The sequence below is a fragment of the Salvelinus alpinus genome, chromosome 21, assembly GCF_045679555.1.
Source record: "Salvelinus alpinus chromosome 21, SLU_Salpinus.1, whole genome shotgun sequence".
NCBI classification, from domain to species: Eukaryota; Metazoa; Chordata; class Actinopteri; order Salmoniformes; family Salmonidae; genus Salvelinus; species Salvelinus alpinus.
In genome coordinates, this window is record NC_092106.1 from 1,501,394 (window position 1) to 1,521,143 (window position 19,750).

The following is a 19,750-nucleotide window of genomic DNA, read 5'->3' on the forward strand; positions in this document are numbered from 1 at the left end:
TGTACATAGTCCATCTGTAAACTACCCACCCAATTTACCTACCTCACCCCCATACTGCTTTTATTTATTTACTTTTCTGCTCTTTTGCACACCAGTATCTCTTCTTGCACATGATCATCTGATGATTTATCACTCTAGTGTTAATCTGCTAAATTGTAATTATTCGATTTATTGCCTACCTCATGCCTTTTGCACACATTGTATATAGATTCTCTTTTTTTTCTACCATGTTATTGACTTGTTTATTGTTTACTCCATGTGTAACTCTGTGTTGTCTGTTCACACTGCTATGCTTTATCTTGGCCAGGTCGCAGTTGCAAATGAGAACTTGTTCTCAACTAGCCTACCTGGTTAAATAAAGGTGAAAAAAATAAAAAATAAAAATGTGCAGTTGCAAACCGTAGTCCTGCTTTTTTATTGCGATTTTGGAGCAGTGGCTTCCTCCTTGCTGAGCGGCCTTTCAGGTTATGTCGATATAGGACTAGTTTTACTGTGGATATAGATAATTTTGTACCCGTTTCCTCCAGCATCTTCACAAGGGCCTTTGCTGTTGTTCTGTGATTGATCACCAAAGTACGTTCATCTCTAGGAGACAGAATGTGTCTCCTTCCTGAGCGGTATGACGGCTGCGTGGTCCCATGGTGTTTATACTTGTATACTATTGTTTGTACAGATGAACGTGGTACCTTCAGGCGTTTGGGAATTGCTCCCAAGGATGAACCAGACTTGTGGAGGTCTACAATGTTTTTGAGTTCTTGGCTGATTTCTTTTGATTTTCCCATGATGTCAAGCAAAGAGGCACTGAGTTTGAAGGTAGGTCTTGAAATACATCCACAGGTATACCTCCAATTGACTCAAATTATGTCAATTAGCCTATCAGAAGCTTATAAAGCCATGACATCATTTTCTGGAATGTTCCAAGCTGGTTAAAGGCACAGTCAACTTAGTGCATGTAAACTTCTAACCCACTGGAATTGTGATACAGTGAATTATAAGTGAAATAATCTGTCTCTAAACAATTGTTGGAAAAATTACTTGTGTCAGGCACAAAGTAGAGGTCCTAACCAACTTGCCCAAACTATAGTTTGTTAACAAGAAATTAGTGTAGTGGTTGAAAAACGAGTTTTAATGACTCCAGCCTAAGTGTATGTAAACTTTCCGAATTCAATTTATATATATTTTTTAAACGCGTTAGACAGGATTATCTACACATACTAACCAGCTCAAATAGACAGAAGTGTGCTATATGGCAGACCAATCTGAACTCATCGCTCGGCATGTCCAGCCCACTCATTATCTCAGCCAATCATGGCTAGCGGGAAATTTACTCCCTTTTTCTGTGGCTAAACCAGCTGGTTTGTAATTTAACCATTTTATTTGTATTTACAGATGGCATACAAGTTTGTTATTGAGACACATGAAAGTTTACATGTTCCAGAAGGCATTTCTGCCAAAAAAAGCATTTTGTTAAAAAAAAAAGATTACGCTCAAATGGCTCTCGTGTGAAGTAGTGACCTGCGACATACGCCTAGTTTCCTGAAACAGGTCACATATTATGTCAAGAACAGCTCAAATAAGCAAAGAGAAACGACAGTCCATCAATACTTTTAGACATGAAGGTCAGTCAAGAACTTTGAAAGTTTCTTCAAGTGCAGTTGCAACAACCATCAAGCGCTATGATGAAACTGGCTTTCATGAGGACCACCACAGGAAAGAATGACCCAGAATGACCTCTGCTGCAGAGGATAAGTTCATTAGCGTTACCATTCTCAGAAATCGGCAATTAACAGCACCTCAGATTGCACCTCAGAGTTCAAGTAACAGACACATCTCAACATCAGCTGTTCAGAGGAGACAGCATGAATCAGGCCTTCATGATCGAATTGCTGCAGAGAAACCACCACTAAATGACACCAAAAAGGTAAAAATGAATTGCAGATTTCTTTAGTTATTGTAAGAACCGACGCTGGAGATGAGAACCAGGTACGGGGAGTTGAACATTTAATAAAGAAGAGACATCAAACAAGACAGAGACAGAGTCAGAACCCGGGTATGCAAAGACAAACAAACATTAATCCTGAAGCTGGGAACAGAGCTTGGGAACAGACAGATATAGCGGAGGTAATGACACAATGTCCAGGTGAGTCCAATAATCGTTGATGCGCATGACCGGGGGCAGGCAGGTGTGCGTAATGATTGTTGCAGTAGTGCGTAATGCTGGGGAGCCTGGCGCCTTTGAGCGCCAGGGAGGGGGAGCGGGAGAAGGCGTGACAGTACCTCCCCTCTAGGGGTGCCACCCTGCGTCCCTCCTGGGCGAGCCTGACGGGCCGGCCGAGGCACGGGTGCTGGACGAGCCGGCTGGGAGTAAAATACAGACGAACCGGCAGAGGCATGGGAGCCTGTCGATCCCGCTGAGGCGTGGGAGCCCGATGATCCAGGCTTAAGAGATCTTATAATTAGATGTTATAATTATTCCAATTCTTTTCCCATTAATTTTCCCCTTAGGAATGGTTGAACGAACCAGAGGTAACTAATTTCCGGTTTTTAGGACTACAAGTTCGCGACCTCTATAGACAAATAATATTTATTTCACAACAGACCTACTTGTAATCTATCTTAAACTAAAGCACAAACACGGAGCACAAAATAAAAAAGACAGTTCGAAAAACTTATCCAATGAAAATGCCTCAACAGAAGGAATCTAAACACTACATATTCGAAGAACTGGTTTAGATTTTTAAATATGCCTACAATAATAATAGTGATACACAATAATAATAATAATGATAAATACAAAATTGCATCAAACCTGAATAGCGAGTTGCACACAGTCCATTTGCCCGCACCAATGTTCTTCTCACCTTTGTTTACTACAATATTACAACTTGTACCCACAGAGGACGTTCCACTTGTCGACTACTTTTCACTGTACTCTTTCGCCTCTAACTTTAGTTTTACTTCAATGAAAAAGGCCTCCATCTGCGCAATCAAGAGTAGCCTATCGGCCAAAGCCCCTCTCGCTCGCTTGCGCTCTCCTCAGCAGCAGGCGCACGTGATCCGAGACAAAAGTGAGAATTTAGGACCGGGGCCCGCTCGGGTCCCTGGTCGGATCTCGGAATTTCGGGTCTGTTGGACCCATGAAGACCTCTAGTTGGAGGTACTCGAGGACCGGAGTTGGGAACCACTGCTCTAAAAGTATGGCCTCTGTCTCAATTAACATCAATTGCTGAATCCAAAACGTCTGCGTCAGATGTTAGCTTAGTCCCAAAAGGCACCCTATCCCTTACATAATACACTACTTTGACGAGGGCCAGCAAAAGTAGTGTACGGTGAAGGGAATAGGGTGCCATTTTGGATGCAAGTGTTGTAAGTGACTCACCCCCCTCCTCCGGTGATGTAGCTGTAGCCTCCCTGGCCCAGTCCGTAGCCGTACCTCTCCCCTAGACACACCGGTTCAGAGGGGTCGTAACAGCTCAGCAGCATCTGCAGTCTGGGCAGGCTGGGGAGGGTACACATGAATGTACAAACAAACACACACCGAATGCAAACAAGCACTGCTCTCCACATCCAGTAACTTCCGCACTAAATAAAATATAAGGACTGCCCTCAGGAGGCAGTCCTGACACAAGTTCTTTCAACTTTTGTACTTTTCTTTTTGACAGCTTTTTCACTGCATCAGGGGTTTTGGCATAAGTGTACACACACCCATTTTGGACTGAGGAGGAACTATCACTCAGACACACCATCAGCCATTGTGTCTGTTTGTTTGTCTGTCTGTATGTGTGTGTATGTGTGTGTGTGTGTGTGCGTGCATGTGTGTGTGTGTACTGAGAGCCTTACCTGATGAGTGTGTCATCATCCACCACCAGAAGCCATCGCGTCTTTGGCACTGCGTCGCTGACATACCTCTCCAAGATGGCAAACGTCTTCCCACAATGACCTGCGGAACAAAACACACAGAGTACCATGTCTGTAACTCTAGGATGTAAGTGTAACGGATGTGAAATGGCTAGCTAGTTAGCGGGTACGCGCTACTAGCATTTCAATCAGTTACGTCACTTGCTCTGAGACTTAAGTAGGGTTTCCCCTTGCTCTGCAAGGGCCGCGGCTTTTGTGGAGCGATGGGTAACGACGCTTCGTGGGTGTCAGTTGTTGATGTGTGCAGAGGGTCCCTGGTTCGCGCCCGAGGTCGGGGCGAGGGGACGGTTTAAAGTTATACTGTTACATAAGGTTGCCCATCATTTGACAGGACATTAAAGGTCCAGATCTTAATTTGACTCAAGAACCTCACTCAAGAACCAGAACTAAAAATAATTGTGCACATGGATCCCGAGTTAGGATTAAGATTGACTGTGGGATATAGCTTTTTTTCTTTTCTTTTTTTTTTTTTTTCACCTTTATTTAACCAGCTAGGCCAGTTGAGAACAAGTTCTCATTTACAACTGCAACCTGGCCAAGATAAAGCAAAGCACTGCGACAAAAACAACAACACAGAGTTACACATAAACAAACGTACAGTCAATAACACAATAGAAAAATCTATGTACAGTGTGTGCAAATGTAGAAGAGTAGGGAGCTAAGGCCATAGAGGCCATAGAGGTGAAATAATTACAATTTAGCATTAATACTGGAGTGATAGATGTGCAGATGATGATGTGCAAGTAGAGATACTGGGGTGCAAAAGAGCAAAAGGATAAGTAACAATATGGGGATGAGGTAGTCGGTTGTGCTATTTACAGATTGGCTGTGTACAGGTACAGTGATCGGTAAGCTGCTCTGACAGCTGATGCTTAAAGTTAGAGAGGGAGATATAAGTCTCCAGCTTCAGTGATTTTTGCAATTCTTTCCAGTCATTGGCAGCATAGAACTGTAAGGAAAGGCGGCCAAAGGAAGTGTTGACTTTGGGGATGACCAGTGAAATATACCCGCCGGAGCGCGTGCTACGGGTGGGTGTTGCTATGGTGACCAGTGAGCTGAGATAAGGTGGGGCTTTACCTAGCAAAGACTTACAGATGACCTGGAGCCAGTGAGTTTGGCGACGAATATGTAGTGAGGGCCAGCCAACGAGAGCATACAGGTCGCAGTGGTGGGTAGTATATGGGGCTTTGGTGACAAAACGGATGGCACTGTGATAGACTACATCCAGTTTGCTGAGTAGAGTGTTGGAGGCTGTTTTATAAATGACATCGCCGAAGTCAAGGATCAGTAGGATAGTCAGTTTTACGAGGGTATGTTTGGCAGCATGAGTGAAGGAGGCTTTGTTGCGAAATAGGAAGCCGATTCTAAATTTAATTTTGGATTTGAGATGCTTAATGTGAGTCTGGAAGGAGAGTTTACAGTCTAACCAGACACCTAGGTATTTGTAGTTGTCCACATATTCTAAGTCAGACCCGTCCAGAGTAGTGATGCTAGTCGGACAGGAGGGTGCGGGAAACAATCGGTTGAAGAGCATGCACTTAGTTCTACTAGCATTTAAAAGCAGTTGGAGGCCACAGAAGGAGTGTTGTATGGCGTTGAAGCTCATTTTGGAGGTTTGTTAGCACAGTGTCCAAAGAAGGGCCAGATGTATACAGAACAGTGTCGTCAGCATAGAGGTTGATCAGAGAATCACCAGCAGCAAGAGTGACATCATTGATATATAGAGAGAAAAGAGTCGGCCCGAGAATTGAACCCTGAGACTGCCAGGGGTCCGGACAAAAGGCCCTCCAATTTGACACACTGAACTCTATCTGAGAAGTAGTTGGTGAACCAGGCGAGGCAGTCATTTGAGAAACCAAGGCTGTTGAGTCTGCCGATAACAATGCGGTGATTGACAGAGTCGAAAGCCTTGGCCAGGTCATTGAAGACGGCTGCACAGTACTGTCTTTTATCGATGGCGGTTATGATATCGTTTAGGACCTTGAGCATGTCTGAGGTGTACCCATGAACAGCTCGGAAACCAGATTGCATAGTGGAGAAGGTAAGGTGGGATTCGAAATGGTCGGTGATCTGTTTGTTAACTTGGCTTTCGAAAATGTTAGAAAGGCAGGGCAGGATGGATATACAGTATATCACAAAGGTTAGTACACCCCTCACATTTTTGTAAATATTTGAGTATATCTTTTCATGTGACAACACTGAAGAAATGACACTTTGCTACAATGTAAAGTAGTGAGTGTACAGCTTGTATAACAGTGTAAATTTGCTGTCCCCTCAAAATAACTCAACACACAGCCATTAATGTCTAAACCGCTGGCAACAAAAGTGAGTACACCCCTAAGTGAAAATGTCCAAATTGGGCCCAAAGTGTCAATATTTTGTGTGGCCACCATCATTTTCCAGCACTGCCTTAACCCTCTTGGAGTTCACCAGAGCTTCACAGGTTGCCACTGGAGTGCTCTTCCACTCCTCCATGACGAGATCACGGAGCTGGTGGATGTTAGAGACCTTGCACTCCTCCACCTTCCGTTTGAGGATGCCCCACAGATGCTCAATAGGGTTTAGGTCTGGAGACATGCTTGGCCAGTCCATCACCTTTACCCTTAGCTTCTTTAGCAAGGCAGTGGTCGTCTTGGAGGTGTGTTTGGGGTCGTTATCATGTTGGAATACTGCCCTGCGGCCCAGTCTCCGAAGGGAGAGGATCATGCTCTGCTTCAGTATGTCACAGTACATGTTGGCATTCATGGTTCCCTCAATGAACTGTAGCTCCCCTGTGCCGGCAGCACTCATGCAGCCCCAGACCATGACACCCCCACCACCATGCTTGACTGTAGGCAAGTCTTTGTACTCCTCACCTGTTTGCCGCCACACACGTTTGACACCATCTGAACCAAATAAGTTTATCTTGGTCTCATCAGACCACAGGACATGGTTCCAGTAATCCATGTCCTTAGTCTGCTTGTCTTCAGCAAACTGTTTGCGGGCTTTCTTGTGCATCATCTTTAGAAGAGGCTTCCTTCTGGGACGACAGCCATGCAGACCAAATTGATGCAGTGTACGGCGTATCTATTTCCCAAAGACAACCTCTGGATATGACGCTGAGCACGTGCATTCAACTTCTTTGGTCGACCATGGCGAGGCCTGTTCTGAGTGGAACCTGTCCAGTTAAACCGCTGTATGGTCTTGGCCACCGTGCTGCAGCTCAGTTTCAGGGTCTTGGCAATCTTCTTATAGCCCATGCCATCTTTATGTAGAGCAACAATTCTTTTTTTCAGATCCTCAGAGAGTTCTTTGCCATGAGGTGCCATGTTGAACTTCCAGTGACCAGTCAGTATGAGGGAGTGTGAGAGCGATGACACCAAATTTAACACACCTGCTCCCCATTCACACCTGAGACCTTGTAACACTAACAAGTCACATGACACCGGGGAGGGAAAATGGCTAATTGGGCCCAATTTGGACATTTTCACTTAGGGGTGTACTCACTTTTGTTGCCAGCGGTTTAGACATTAATGGCTGTGTGTTGAGTTATTTTGAGGGGACAGCAAATTTACACTGTTATACAAGCTGTACACTCACTACTTTACATTGTAGCAAAGTGTCATTTCTTCAGTGTTGTCACATGAAAAGATATACTCAAATATTTACAAAAATGTGAGGGGTGTACTCACTTTTGTGATATACTGTAGGTCTATAACAGTTTGGGTCTAGAGTGTCTTCCCCTTTGAAGAGGGGGATGACCGCGGCAGCTTTCCAATCTTTGGGTATCTCAGATGATACGAAAGAGAGGTTGAATAGGCTAGTAATGGGGTTGCAACAATTATGGCTGATAATTTTAGAAAGAGAGGGTCCAGATTGTCTAGCCCAGCTGATATGTAGGGATCCAGATTTTGCAGCTCTTTCAAAACATCAGCGGTCTGGATTTGGGTGAAGGAGAAGCGGGGGGGGGGGGGGGGGGGCTTGGGCAAGTTGCTACAGGGGGTGCTGAGATGTTGGCCAGGGTAGGGGTAGCCAAGTGGAAAGCATGCCAGCCATATAATTTTTTTTATTGAAATGATCGATTATCGTAGATTTATAGGTGGTGACAGTGTTTCCTATCCTCAGTGCAGTGGGCAGCTGGGAGGAGGTGCTCTTATTCTCCATGGACTTTACAGTGTCCCAAAACTTTTTGGAATTAGTGCTACGGGATGCAAATTTCTGTTTGAAAAAGCTAGCCTTAGCTTTCCTAACTGACTGAGTATATTGGTTCCTGACTTCCCTGAAAAGTCGCATATCGCGGGGGCTATTCGATGCTAATGCAGAATGCCACAGGATGTTTTTGTGCTGGTCAAGGGCAGTCAAATCTGGAGTGAACCAAGGGCTATATCTGTTCTTAGTTCTACATTTTCTGAATATTGCATGCTTATTTAAGGTGGTGAGGAAAGCACTTTTAAAGACAACCAGGCATCCTCTACTGACGGGATGAGGTCAATATCCTTCCAGGATACCCGGGCCATGTCAATTAGAAAGGCCTGCTCATTGAAGTGTTTTAGGGAGCGTTTGACAGTGATGAGGAGTGGTCGTTTGACCGCAGACCCATTATACACGCAGGCAATGAGGCAGTGATCGCTGAGATCCTGGTTGAAGACAGTAGAGGTGTATTTAGAGTGCTAGTTGGTCAGGATGATATCTAAGAGGGTGCCCATGGTTACAGAGTTAGGGTTGTACCTGGTAGGTTCCTTGATAATTGAGGGCATCTAGCTTAGATTGTAGGACGGCCGGGGTGTTAAGCATGTCCCAGTTTAGGTCACCTAACAGTACGAACTCTGAAGATATATATTTCACATATGGTGTCCAGGGCACAGCTGGGGGCTGAAGGGGGTCTATAACAAGCGGCAACGGTGAGAGACTTATTTCTGAAAAGGTGGATTTTTATAAGTAGAAGCTCAAATTGTTTGGGCACAGACCTGGATAGTATGACAGAACTCTGCAGGCTATCTCTGCAGTAGAATGCAACTCCATCCCCTTTGGCAGTTCTATCTTGTCGGAAAATTGTATAGTTAGGGATGGAAATGTCAGGATTTTTGGTGGCCTTCCTAAGCCAGGATTCAGACACGGCTAGGACATCCGGGTTGGCGGAGTGTGCTAAAGCAGTGAATAAAACAAACTTCGGGAGGAGGCTTCTAATGTTAACATGCATGAAACCAAGACTTTTACAGTTACAGAAGTCAACAAATGAGAGCGCCTGCGGAATGGGAGTGGTGCTGGAGGCTGCAGGGCCTGGGTTGACCTCTACATCACCAGAGGAACAGAGGTGGTGTAGGATAAGGGTACGGCTAAAGGCTATAAGAACTGGTCGTCTAGTGCATTTGGAACAGAGTAAAAGGAGTAGGTTTCTGGGCGCGGAAGAATAGATTCAAGGCATAATGTACAGACAAGGGTATGGTAGGATGTGAGTACAGTGGAGGTAAACCTAGGTGCTAGCAAAAGTGCTAGCTAAGGCATATTGAGCAGGGCTGGAGGCTCTACAGTGAAATAAGACAATAATCACTAACCAAAACAGCAATAGACAAGGCATATTGACATTAGGGAGAGGCATGTGTAGCCGAGGGATCATAGGGTCAAGTAAGTAGCTTGGCGAGCTGGAGACACGGCGATTCAGACAGCTAGTGGGCCGGGGTTAGCAGGCTAGTAGATGGGCCTCCAGGGGACGTCGCAACGGAAGAGCCTGTTGAAACCCCCTCGGACGGTACCGTCGGCAGACCAGTCGTGATGGATCGGCGGGGCTCCGTGTCGGCAGTAAAGGGTCTGAGGCAATTAGTAAAAGAGTTATTGTAGCCCAAGAATTGGCTGATGGACCTCTTCGGCTAGCTGGGAGATGGGCCTAGCTCGAGGCTATCTCCAGGCTAACTGGTGCTTGCTTCGGGACAGAGACGTTAACCAGGAGTAGCCACTCAGATAGCAGCTAGCTAGAGGTTCAGAGTTTGCGGTAGGAATCCAGAGATGTGGTAGAGAAAAAGCAGTCCGATATGCTCTTGGTTGATATCGCGCTGTGCAGACTGGCAGGAATTGACCGGGCTTAGGCTGGTTGATGTCCGAGTTAACGGTGATGACCGCTAACAGTGGCTAACTGACAGCTAGCAGCTAGTTAGCTTCCTAGCTTCTGATGGGGGTTCCGTTTCTAAAATATAAAAAATAGCAGATCCGTACCACATTGGGTGAGGAGGGTTGCAGGAGATTATGTTCAATCCGTAGATGGAAATTGAGATATATATATTTTTAAATATATACGAAGAAAACGATATATACACGGGAAGGGACAAGACAAAAACAGACGTCCGACTGCTATGCCATCTTGGATCATGAAAGCTAGATTGTTGTCTGTAGCCACATACTGACTTTGTTGAAAGACTTAATACAATGTCCGACAACTTGTTGGAGACAGGTTGACTTTACAGACCAGATGTATTTCAATTCAGAGACATGGTCCACAGAATCAAAGCTCTCATTCCCGTCACAGTAGGGGAATCCTTAAGGCGAGAGGAAATCAATGAGGCTATTATGCCCTGTCTGACTAGAATTACATTTAATTGAAAAATCTTTATCCAACCTGGCCAAAAAAAAGTCAGATACTGTACAACAACAGAGGAGATGAATGTAAGCTTAGATGGAGTGAGGGAGCAATAAAATGACTAATCAGGAGACGGAAAAGAGAAAGTTACACAGTGAAGCTAGCTGGGGTCCGACTTACTGCTGTAATAATACCCACCAGCACAGACTTCGTCCTAAATGGCACCCTATTTCCTTTATAGTGCACTACTTTTGACCAGGGATCGCAGTCTGTCACAGGAGGACCACTCCATAACAAACAGCAAGAACCCAGCGAAATAATGTCGCTCATCGCCATCGGAATCCCCCGTCTGTCCCTCTCTCCAGCCATCGGGACTGAGAGATATGGTGAAATACCCCATAGGCAAGCACCACCATCACAGAGAATACACAGACCCTCATGCTTAATTTAACAGTCCCCTCGAGGTGCTCTCATTCTTTCCTTGTCTTTCCCTGTAGCACCCTCGTCTTGTTACCCCTCTCTCCTCCTCGCCCTTCATTTGGCAAATCTGACCATAACTTTATCCTCGTGATTCCTGCTTAAAAGCAAAAACTAAAGCAGGAAGTACCAGTGACTCACTCAATACGGAAGTGGTCTGAAGACGTGGATGCTACGCTACAGGACTGTTTTACTAACACACACTGGAATATGTTCCCGTGATCCAATGGCATTGGGGCGGCAGGTAGCCTAGTGGTTAGAGCGTTGGACTAGTAACCGAAAGGTTTCAAGATCAAATCCCCGAGCTGACAAGGTAAAAATCTGTCGTTCTGCCCCTGAATATAAGGCAGTTAACCCACTGTTCCTAGGCCGTCATTGAAAATAAGAATTTGTTCTTAACTGACTTGCCTAGATAAATATAAAAATAAAAATTGAGGAGTATACCACCTCAGTCACTGGCTTCATCAATAAGTGCATTGACGATGTCGTCCCCACAGTGACCGTACGTACATATCCCAACCAGAAGCCATGGATTACAGGAAACATCCGCACCGAGCTAAAGGCTAGAGCTGCCGCTTTCAAGGAGCGGGATACTAATCCAGACGCTTATAAGATATCACGTTTTGTCCTCCGACGAACCATCAGACAGGCAAAGCATCATCACAGGACTAAGATTGAATCGTACTACAACGGCTCTGAAGTTTGTCGGATGTATCAGGGCTTGCAAACCACCTCTCGGGCAAAACATTTTAGTTCCCCCGCCCATCTTGACGGCGTAGTGAAACGTTTAAGTTTTAAAGTTAATGTGGCCAGCAAATCTCTTACTGTCAAATTGACTGGGGCCGAGCAATTTGTTTAAATCAAATCAAATGTCATTGGTCGGATACACATATTTAGCAGATGCTATTGCGGGTGTAGCAAAATGCTGGTGTTCCTAACTCAAATAGTGAAGAAATATATAACAGTACACAATAATATACACAAAAAGAGTATAAATATACAGTACCAGCCAAAAGTTTGGACACACGTACGCATTCAAGGGTTTTTCTTTATTTTGTACAATTTTGTACATTGTAGAATAATAGTGAAGACCTCAAAACTATAACATAACACATATGGAATCATGTAGAAACCAAAAAAGTGTTAAACAAATCAAAATACCTTTAATATTTCAGATTCTTCAAAGTAGCCACCCTTTGCCTTAATGACAGCTTTGCACACTCTTGGCATTTTCTCAAGAAGCTTCAGGAAGAATGCTTTACCAACATGTGGTGATTCACATTTTCAGCTTTGCACGAAATGCTGACATCTATCCATGGCTTTTGGTTAGGATAGGTTTTAATTGTCACAGTGGGAACAACATCCACTTTACACTTCCTGAGTACCGCATGCTAATGGATTGTGCCACAATCGGTTAGTCTTAGGCCCAGTCAACTTGAGTGGCTCCAGTCAATTTGAGCATCTCCGTAAGCTAACTGATTTGGTTAGCGTGCGGCTCAGGCCCAGTCAATTTGACAACAAGAGCCGATCTGTCTTTGGTTGACTAATAAGTAGGATGCACCAATAGAATGCAATTTCATTACTGTAGATACAGTACAAGTCAAAAGTTTGGACACTCCTACTCATTCAAGGGTTTTTCTTTATTTTTACTATTTTCTACATTGTAGAATAATAGTGAAGACATCAACACTATGAAATAACACATATGGAATCATGTAGTAACCAAAAAAAGTGTTCTAACATATTTTATATTTCAGATTCTTCAAACCCTTTGCCTTGATGACAGCTTTGCACACTCTTGACATTTTCTTCAGGAGGAATGCTTTTCCAATAGTCTTGAATGAGTTCCTACATATGCTGAGTGCTTGTTGGCTGCTTTTCCTTCACTCTACAGTCCAACTCATCCCAAACCATCTCAATTGGGTTGAGGTTGGGTGATTGTGGAGGCCAGGTCATCTGATGAAGCACCATCACTCTCCTTCTTGGTCAAATAGCACTTACACAGACTGAAGGTTTGTTTTGGGTCACTAAGCGCAAACCAGATGGGATGACGTATCGCTTGAGAATGCTGCGGTTGCCATGCTGGTTAACTGTGCCTTGAATTCTAAATAAATCACAGACAGTGTCACCAGCAAAGCAACCCCACACCATCACACCTCCTCCATGTCACGGTGGGAACCACACATGCAGAGATCATCCGTTCACCTACTCTGCGTCTCACTGCGGTTAGAACCAAAAATCTCAAACTTGGACTCATCAGACCAAAGGACAGATTTCCACAGGTCTAATGTCCATTGCTCGTGTTTCTTGGCCCAAGCAAGTCTCTTCTTATTAGTAGTGTTTTTTTTGCAGCAATTCGACCATGAAGGCCTGATTTGTGTGACAGCGTGTATGGCGTCGTGTGGGCGAGCGGTTTGCTGATACCATACTCACTAGACATGTAACCCATTTGAGCATGTTCCGGATGCTCTGGATCGACATGTACAACAGCATGTTCCAGTTCCCGCCAATATCCAGCAACTTCGCACTTCAATTGAAGAGGAGTGGGACAACATTCCACAGGCCACAATCGACACCCTGATAAACTGTATGTGAAGGAGATGTGTCGTGCTGCATGAGGCAAATGGTGGTCACAGCAGATACTGACTGATTTTCTGATCCACGCCCTTACCTTTTTTTTTAGGTATCTGATACACATATGTATTCCCAACCAATAAAAGTGTTGCATGTTGCATTTCAATTTTTGTTCAGTGTAATAAAAGCATTGCTTGAATCTGTCATCGTATTTGGGGATCCGAGAAAATATAGCCTTTGATAAACACATTGTCAGGACCCGGTGAGAGAAACAGTCACTAATAGTCGGCAGAACCCAGAAGATGAGGCAGACTCAGCAGTACTAGAAATGGTGGTTTAATAAAAGGACAAGATCTTCAGGCAAAGAATATAAATCCACCACGTCCAAAAATAAAGCCAAGAGGCACAAAATGGATATCCTCCAAAATACAAAGAAACTCCACAAAGTGGTAAAAACAGCAGGGAAAAACAAACCTCAAAAAGACTACTCAAAAATACACAAGCACTAAACCAGAGAACCTCTGGAAAATCCAATAAGAGAAATATGTTCACAACAAGGCTGGGGCTGGGTGCTAACATACAAACACTGAGCAAAGAACTGAGGAACACACAGGGTTTAAATACTAACAAGGGAACGACACACAGGTGCAAACAATAATTAGAGCAAGGAAAAAACAAAAAGGTACAAAAAAGGTGCAATGGGGACATCTAGTGACCAAAACCTGAACAGTCCTGGCCAAAACCTGACAGAATCCCCCTCCTAGGAACGGCTCCTGACGTTCCTACCAGCCTTCTCAGGGTGGAGGGCCCTGAACTGACGAATGAGGTCAGGGTCCAGTATGTCCTTGGCAGGAACCTAGGAGCGCTCCTCGGGACCGTAGCCTTCCCAGTCCACCAGATACTGCCAGGACCGCTGCACCCGGTGGGAATCCAGTATCCGGTGGACGGTATAAGCCGACTGGCCTCCGATGACACGGGGCGGAGGGGGAGGTCTGCCTGCCGGGATAAGGGGAGAAAAAACAACAGGTTTTAATAAAGAAATGTGAAATGTTGGATTGATCTTAAGGGATCTGGGTAAGTGCAGGCGAAAAGTAACGGGATTGACTCTCCTGGCAATCTTAAAGGGACCGATGAATCTCTGGGACAGCTTACGAGACTCCACCCGTAGCGGTAAGTTCTTTGTTGAGAGCCATACTCTCTGGCCGGGGTACAGGGTAGGACCGGGACGGCGACGTCTGTTGGCTTGTCGCTGGTACTGCTGTGAGGAACGCAGAAGATTAAGACGGGCCTTCTTCCACGTAAGCCGACAGCGTCTGATGAACCTCGAGGCTGAAGGCACTCTGACTTCTGCCTCCTGGTCCGGGAACAATAGAGGAGCATAGCCAAACTGACACTCGTGCGGGGATATACCAGTGGAGGAGGAGCACAAGGTGTTGTGCGCGTACTTGGCCCAAACAATGAAGGATGACCATGTGGACGGGTTGTTGGAAACCATACATCTGAGGGTAGTTTCCAGCTCCTGATTCATCCTCTCGGTTTGGCCGTTGGACTCCGGATGGTACCCTGAAGATAAACTGGCCGTGGCCCCTATGAGTTGGCAGAAGGCCTTCCAAAACCTTGAGGCGAACTGGGGACCTCTGTCGGAAACCATATCTTGCGGAATGCCAAAGACTCGGAACACATGGTTAATCACCAACTCAGCTGTTTCCTTGGCAGAAGGTAATTTGGTCAAGGGAACAAACCTGGCCGCCTTAGAAAACCTGTCGATGATGACTAGGATAGTAGTATTACCATGGGACGGAGGAAGGCCAGTAATAAAGTCCAACGAGATATGGGACCAGGGTCGGTGGGGAATAGATAAAGGGTGAAGGAGTCCTTGAGGGCGGAGGTGAGAAGATTTGCCCTGGCAGCACACGGGACAGGCCTTGACGAAAGTGGCAACGTCTTCTCTTATGGTGGGCCACCAGAACTTACGCTGAATGAACTCCAAGGTGCGACCTACGCCCGGGTGACAGGTGAGGCGAGAGGAGTGCCCCCACAGAAGGACTTGGGATCTTGCTGCCTTGGGAACAAACAACCGATTGGCAGGACCTCCCTTAGGACCCGGTTCGATGGCTTGAGCTTGTCTCACGGTATCCTCAACTTGCCACGAGATTGGAGCCACGATCTTAGCGGCAGGAAGAACAGTCATGTCAGTATCTTCTCGAATGGCAGGAGAGTAGACTCGTGACAAGGCGTCCGGTTTGAGATTCTTCGACCCGGGTCTATAGGTGAGGATAAACTGGAATCGGCTGAAGAAAAGAGACCATCGAGCTTGTCTGGAGTTCAACCGCTTCGCCTGCTGGATATACTCCAGATTTTTGTGGTCCGTAAGCACTTGAAATGGTTGAGAAGCCCCCTCGAGCCAGTGTCTCCATTCCTTCAATGCCATCTTAACCGCTAGGAGTTCACGATCCCCCACATCGTAATTCCTCTCGGCCGGGGTAAGCCGGTGAGAGAAGAAGGCGCAAGGATGTAGCCTCTTGTCTTCCCCCCTCTGAGACAGGACAGCTCCAACACCAACCTCTGATGCGTTTACCTCCACCACAAAAGGTTCATCCGCCGTCGGTAGTGTCAGGATGGGAGCAGAGAGGATGCGCTGCTTGAGTCCTTGGAAGGCCGTCTCAGCTTCTCTTCCCCACAGAAACCTTGTGTTGCCACCCTTGGTTACAGCTGAGAGAGGGGCTGCCACCGAGCTGAAGTTCTTGATGAACTTGCGGTAAAAGTTGGTGAAGCCCAGGAAACGCTGAACTTCCTTAACGGACTTGGGGGTGGGCCAATCCGCTACCGCCCCTACCTTCTTGGGGTCCATCTGGACTCGACCGGGTTCCACTACAAATCCCAGGAATTGTACTCGAGAGGAATGGAATTCACACTTTTCCGGCTTAACGTACAAATGGCTGTCTAGGAGGCGTTTGAGCACTTGTCTGACATGCTTAGTGTGTTCTTGAAGGGAGCACGAAAAGATGAGGATGTCATCCAAGTAAACAAACACGAAAATGTTAAGCATATCCCTAAGCACATCGTTTATGAGCGCTTGGAACACAGCCGGGGCGTTGGTCAGGCCGAAGGGCATCACCAAGTATTCGTAGTGACCAGTAGGCGTGTTGAAAGCGGTCTTCCACTCGTCACCGGGTTTGATCCGCACAAGATGGTATGCGTTCCGTAGGTCAAGCTTAGTGAAGACCACTGCTTCCTGGAGCAGCTCAAAGGCTGTGGCCATAAGGGGTAGCGGATAGCGGTTACGGACGGTTATGGCATTAAGTCCCCGGTAGTCGATGCAAGGACGTAATCCACCGTCTTTTTTGGCCACAAAGAAAAACCCTGCTCCCGCCGGCGAGGTGGATGGACGCATGAGGCCTGCTGCCAGAGCGTCCTTGATGTAGGTATCCATAGCAGCTCATTCGGGAGGAGATAGGGAAAAGATCCGACCCCTGGGGGGGCAGGTGCCCGAAAACAGGTCGATGGGGCAATCGTAAGGTCTATGGGGTGGTAGTTTGGTGGTCCTCTGTTTGCTAAATACCGGTTTGAGGTCATGGTAACACTCGGGAACTCGGGACAGGTCGATGGATTCTAGAGACTCGGGAGGGGAACTCGGGGAACTAGGGAAGATACAAGTGGCTTGGCACGTAGGACCCCACTGCTTGATAGTGCCCACAGACCAGTCGATGTGAGGGTTATGGCTGTGAAGCCAGGGGTATCCAAGGACGAGAGGGAACTCGGAACACGAGGTCAGATGAAAGTTCATCACTTCCTGGTGTTGGGAAACTGAAAGTCGCAAGGGGGTAGTGACACGAGTGACAAGTCCAGATCCCAAAGGGCTTCCATCCAACGTAGTAACCCTTATGGGGTCACTAAGAGGTTCAGAGGGAACGCCATTCTCCTTCGCCCAGACACCATCCATGAAGTTACCTGCGGCTCCAGAGTCTACCAAGGCTTGAAGGGGAAGCTCGTGGTTGTCCCAGGAAAGGGTAACTGGAATAAGCAGGCGGGAGTTGGATGGATGGGAGGAGGTTATGTTTCCCGTTAAAGTCCTCCCAGGCCTGCACGGGAGAGTGCGTTTTCCCTGGAGCCCGGGACACGTGGAGAGGAAATGGCCCGGTTTGCCGCAATATAGACAGCATCGCTCCCTTATCCGGCGGTCTCTCTCAGCCTGGGAGATGCGTCCAACCTGCATGGGTTCCGGTGGAGTCAGCGAGGATAAAGGTGGAGACTCGGAGCTGGGACCGATAGGAGCTAGGGTGAGAGATCTACGGTTGAGTTCTCTCTCTCTCAGACGCTGGTCTATGCGTGAAGCCAACTTGATCAGGGACTCGAGGTTGTCCGGTGGTTCCAGCCACTCGCTGCTGCCACCGTGCGGAACTGGATGGCATAGTCCGTCACGCTGCGCCGACCTTGGCTGAGAGTCAGGAGCTGTTTGGCTGAGTCAGGACCCCTGGTGGGATCTTGAAACACTCGCTTGAATTCTTCAGCAAAGGTAGAGTAGCTGGCACAGCAGGGACTTTGGGCATCCCACACAGCAGTAGCCCAGGCTAGGGCTTTTTCCGACAGCAGGGTGATGATATATGCTATCTTGGACCGGTCGGTGGGAAACGACGAGGGTTGCAGCTCGAAGGAGAGAGAACATTGGGTGAAAAACCCCTTACAAACACTCGGATCACCTGAGAACCGTTGGGGAGGCGGCAGACGAGGTTCAGCCAGGGGGTTAACTGCCACGGGCACTTGAATCTGATGAACTGGAGCAGAAGCGGTTGCAGGGGAAAATTGATCAGAAATCTGTTTTATGGAAGTCATCATCTCCGACAGAAGTTGAGAATGTCCAGCCAGTAAGGCCTCTTGCTGAACCAGAGCAGCTTCGTGACGTTGGACAGTCCCCTCGTGGTGGGACAGCATGGGAAAAAAGTCCTGGGTACTGGCTGCCTCTGGGTTCATTTTAATGGCTCAGTGTTTCTGTCAGGACCCGGTGAGAGAAACAGTCACTAATAGTCGGCAGAACCCAGAAGATGAGGCAGACTCAGCAGTACTAGAAATGGTGGTTTAATAAAAGGACAAGATCTTCAGGCAAAGAATATAAATCCACCACGTCCAAAAATAAAGCCAAGAGGCACAAAATGGATATCCTCCAAAATACAAAGAAACTCCACAAAGTGGTAAAAACAGCAGGGAAAAACAAACCTCAAAAAGACTACTCAAAAATACACAAGCACTAAACCAGAGAACCTCTGGAAAATCCAATAAGAGAAATATGTTCACAACAAGGCTGGGGCTGGGTGCTAACATACAAACACTGAGCAAAGAACTGAGGAACACACAGGGTTTAAATACTAACAAGGGAACGACACACAGGTGCAAACAATAATTAGAGCAAGGAAAAAACAAAAGGTACAAAAAAGGTGCAATGGGGACATCTAGTGACCAAAACCTGAACAGTCCTGGCCAAAACCTGACACACATTTCATGTAATTTTACATCATTTTACATGAATGGAGACAAGAATAATATTTTTTAATACAACACCAGAGCATGTGAGTTGAGTTAAGTGAGGAGACCCGCATGCGTAATTTGGCTGGAGTGCTGAGAGAATTGAAAAAAAAGTTGGGAGTGTTGGCCCACTCTCCAGCCTTAATTTTGCTACGGCTCAACCATGAGCTCTGGGCATGATCTACACAGCATATTTCGCTTCCTTTATCACTATTCTTATAATTTGCACTATTCTGTTGTATTTATTTAGCCTACCCCACTACTAGGTAGTGTTTTTAAGGAGGGCCTGGTGACTGAAGGAATTGGCTGAGAAAATATATGGGATAGTCAACTATAATTCTGTCTGTCAAACAGGTACAGTAGGGCTACATCTTATTTCTTAACTAGGAAGAAATAGGGTCCAACACAAAGCACTCTTGCTAGAAAAAAAATGACTGTGAACACTGAGGCTGTACCCACTTAAAGTTACAGTTTTAACAGTGGCCAAGTAGACTACTGTGGATATTTGATCAGAATGTAGGCCTACCAGAGTTGCCTACTTTCAAAAACAATGGAGAAAATGCATCCCATAACATTTTAACATGGAAATAGCTGTGCTATCATTCAGCCTACAGTAGCGGTGTGGTGTTCAAAGTAGGCCTACCTTTGACCTTTGAAGAAGAAAAAAAAACACTTTACAAAATAAAACACATTATTATTCCCATTCCATTA

At 46.2% G+C, this 19,750-nt stretch overlaps 1 protein-coding gene across 3 annotated transcripts in view; it reads right to left on the reverse strand.

Annotated features, from left to right (window-relative positions):
- Positions 1-19,750, reverse strand: part of LOC139547567 (beta-1,3-glucosyltransferase-like) — a 172,059-nt gene that overhangs the window by 16,614 nt on the left and 135,695 nt on the right. For all 3 annotated transcript variants that reach the window (XM_071356471.1, XM_071356469.1, XM_071356470.1), the window contains 2 exons: positions 3,841-3,940; positions 3,380-3,499 (listed from right to left, as the gene is read on the reverse strand). In XM_071356471.1, the coding sequence (XP_071212572.1) occupies positions 3,380-3,499; positions 3,841-3,940 (220 nt within the window). The remainder of the gene's footprint in view (positions 1-3,379; positions 3,500-3,840; positions 3,941-19,750) is intronic.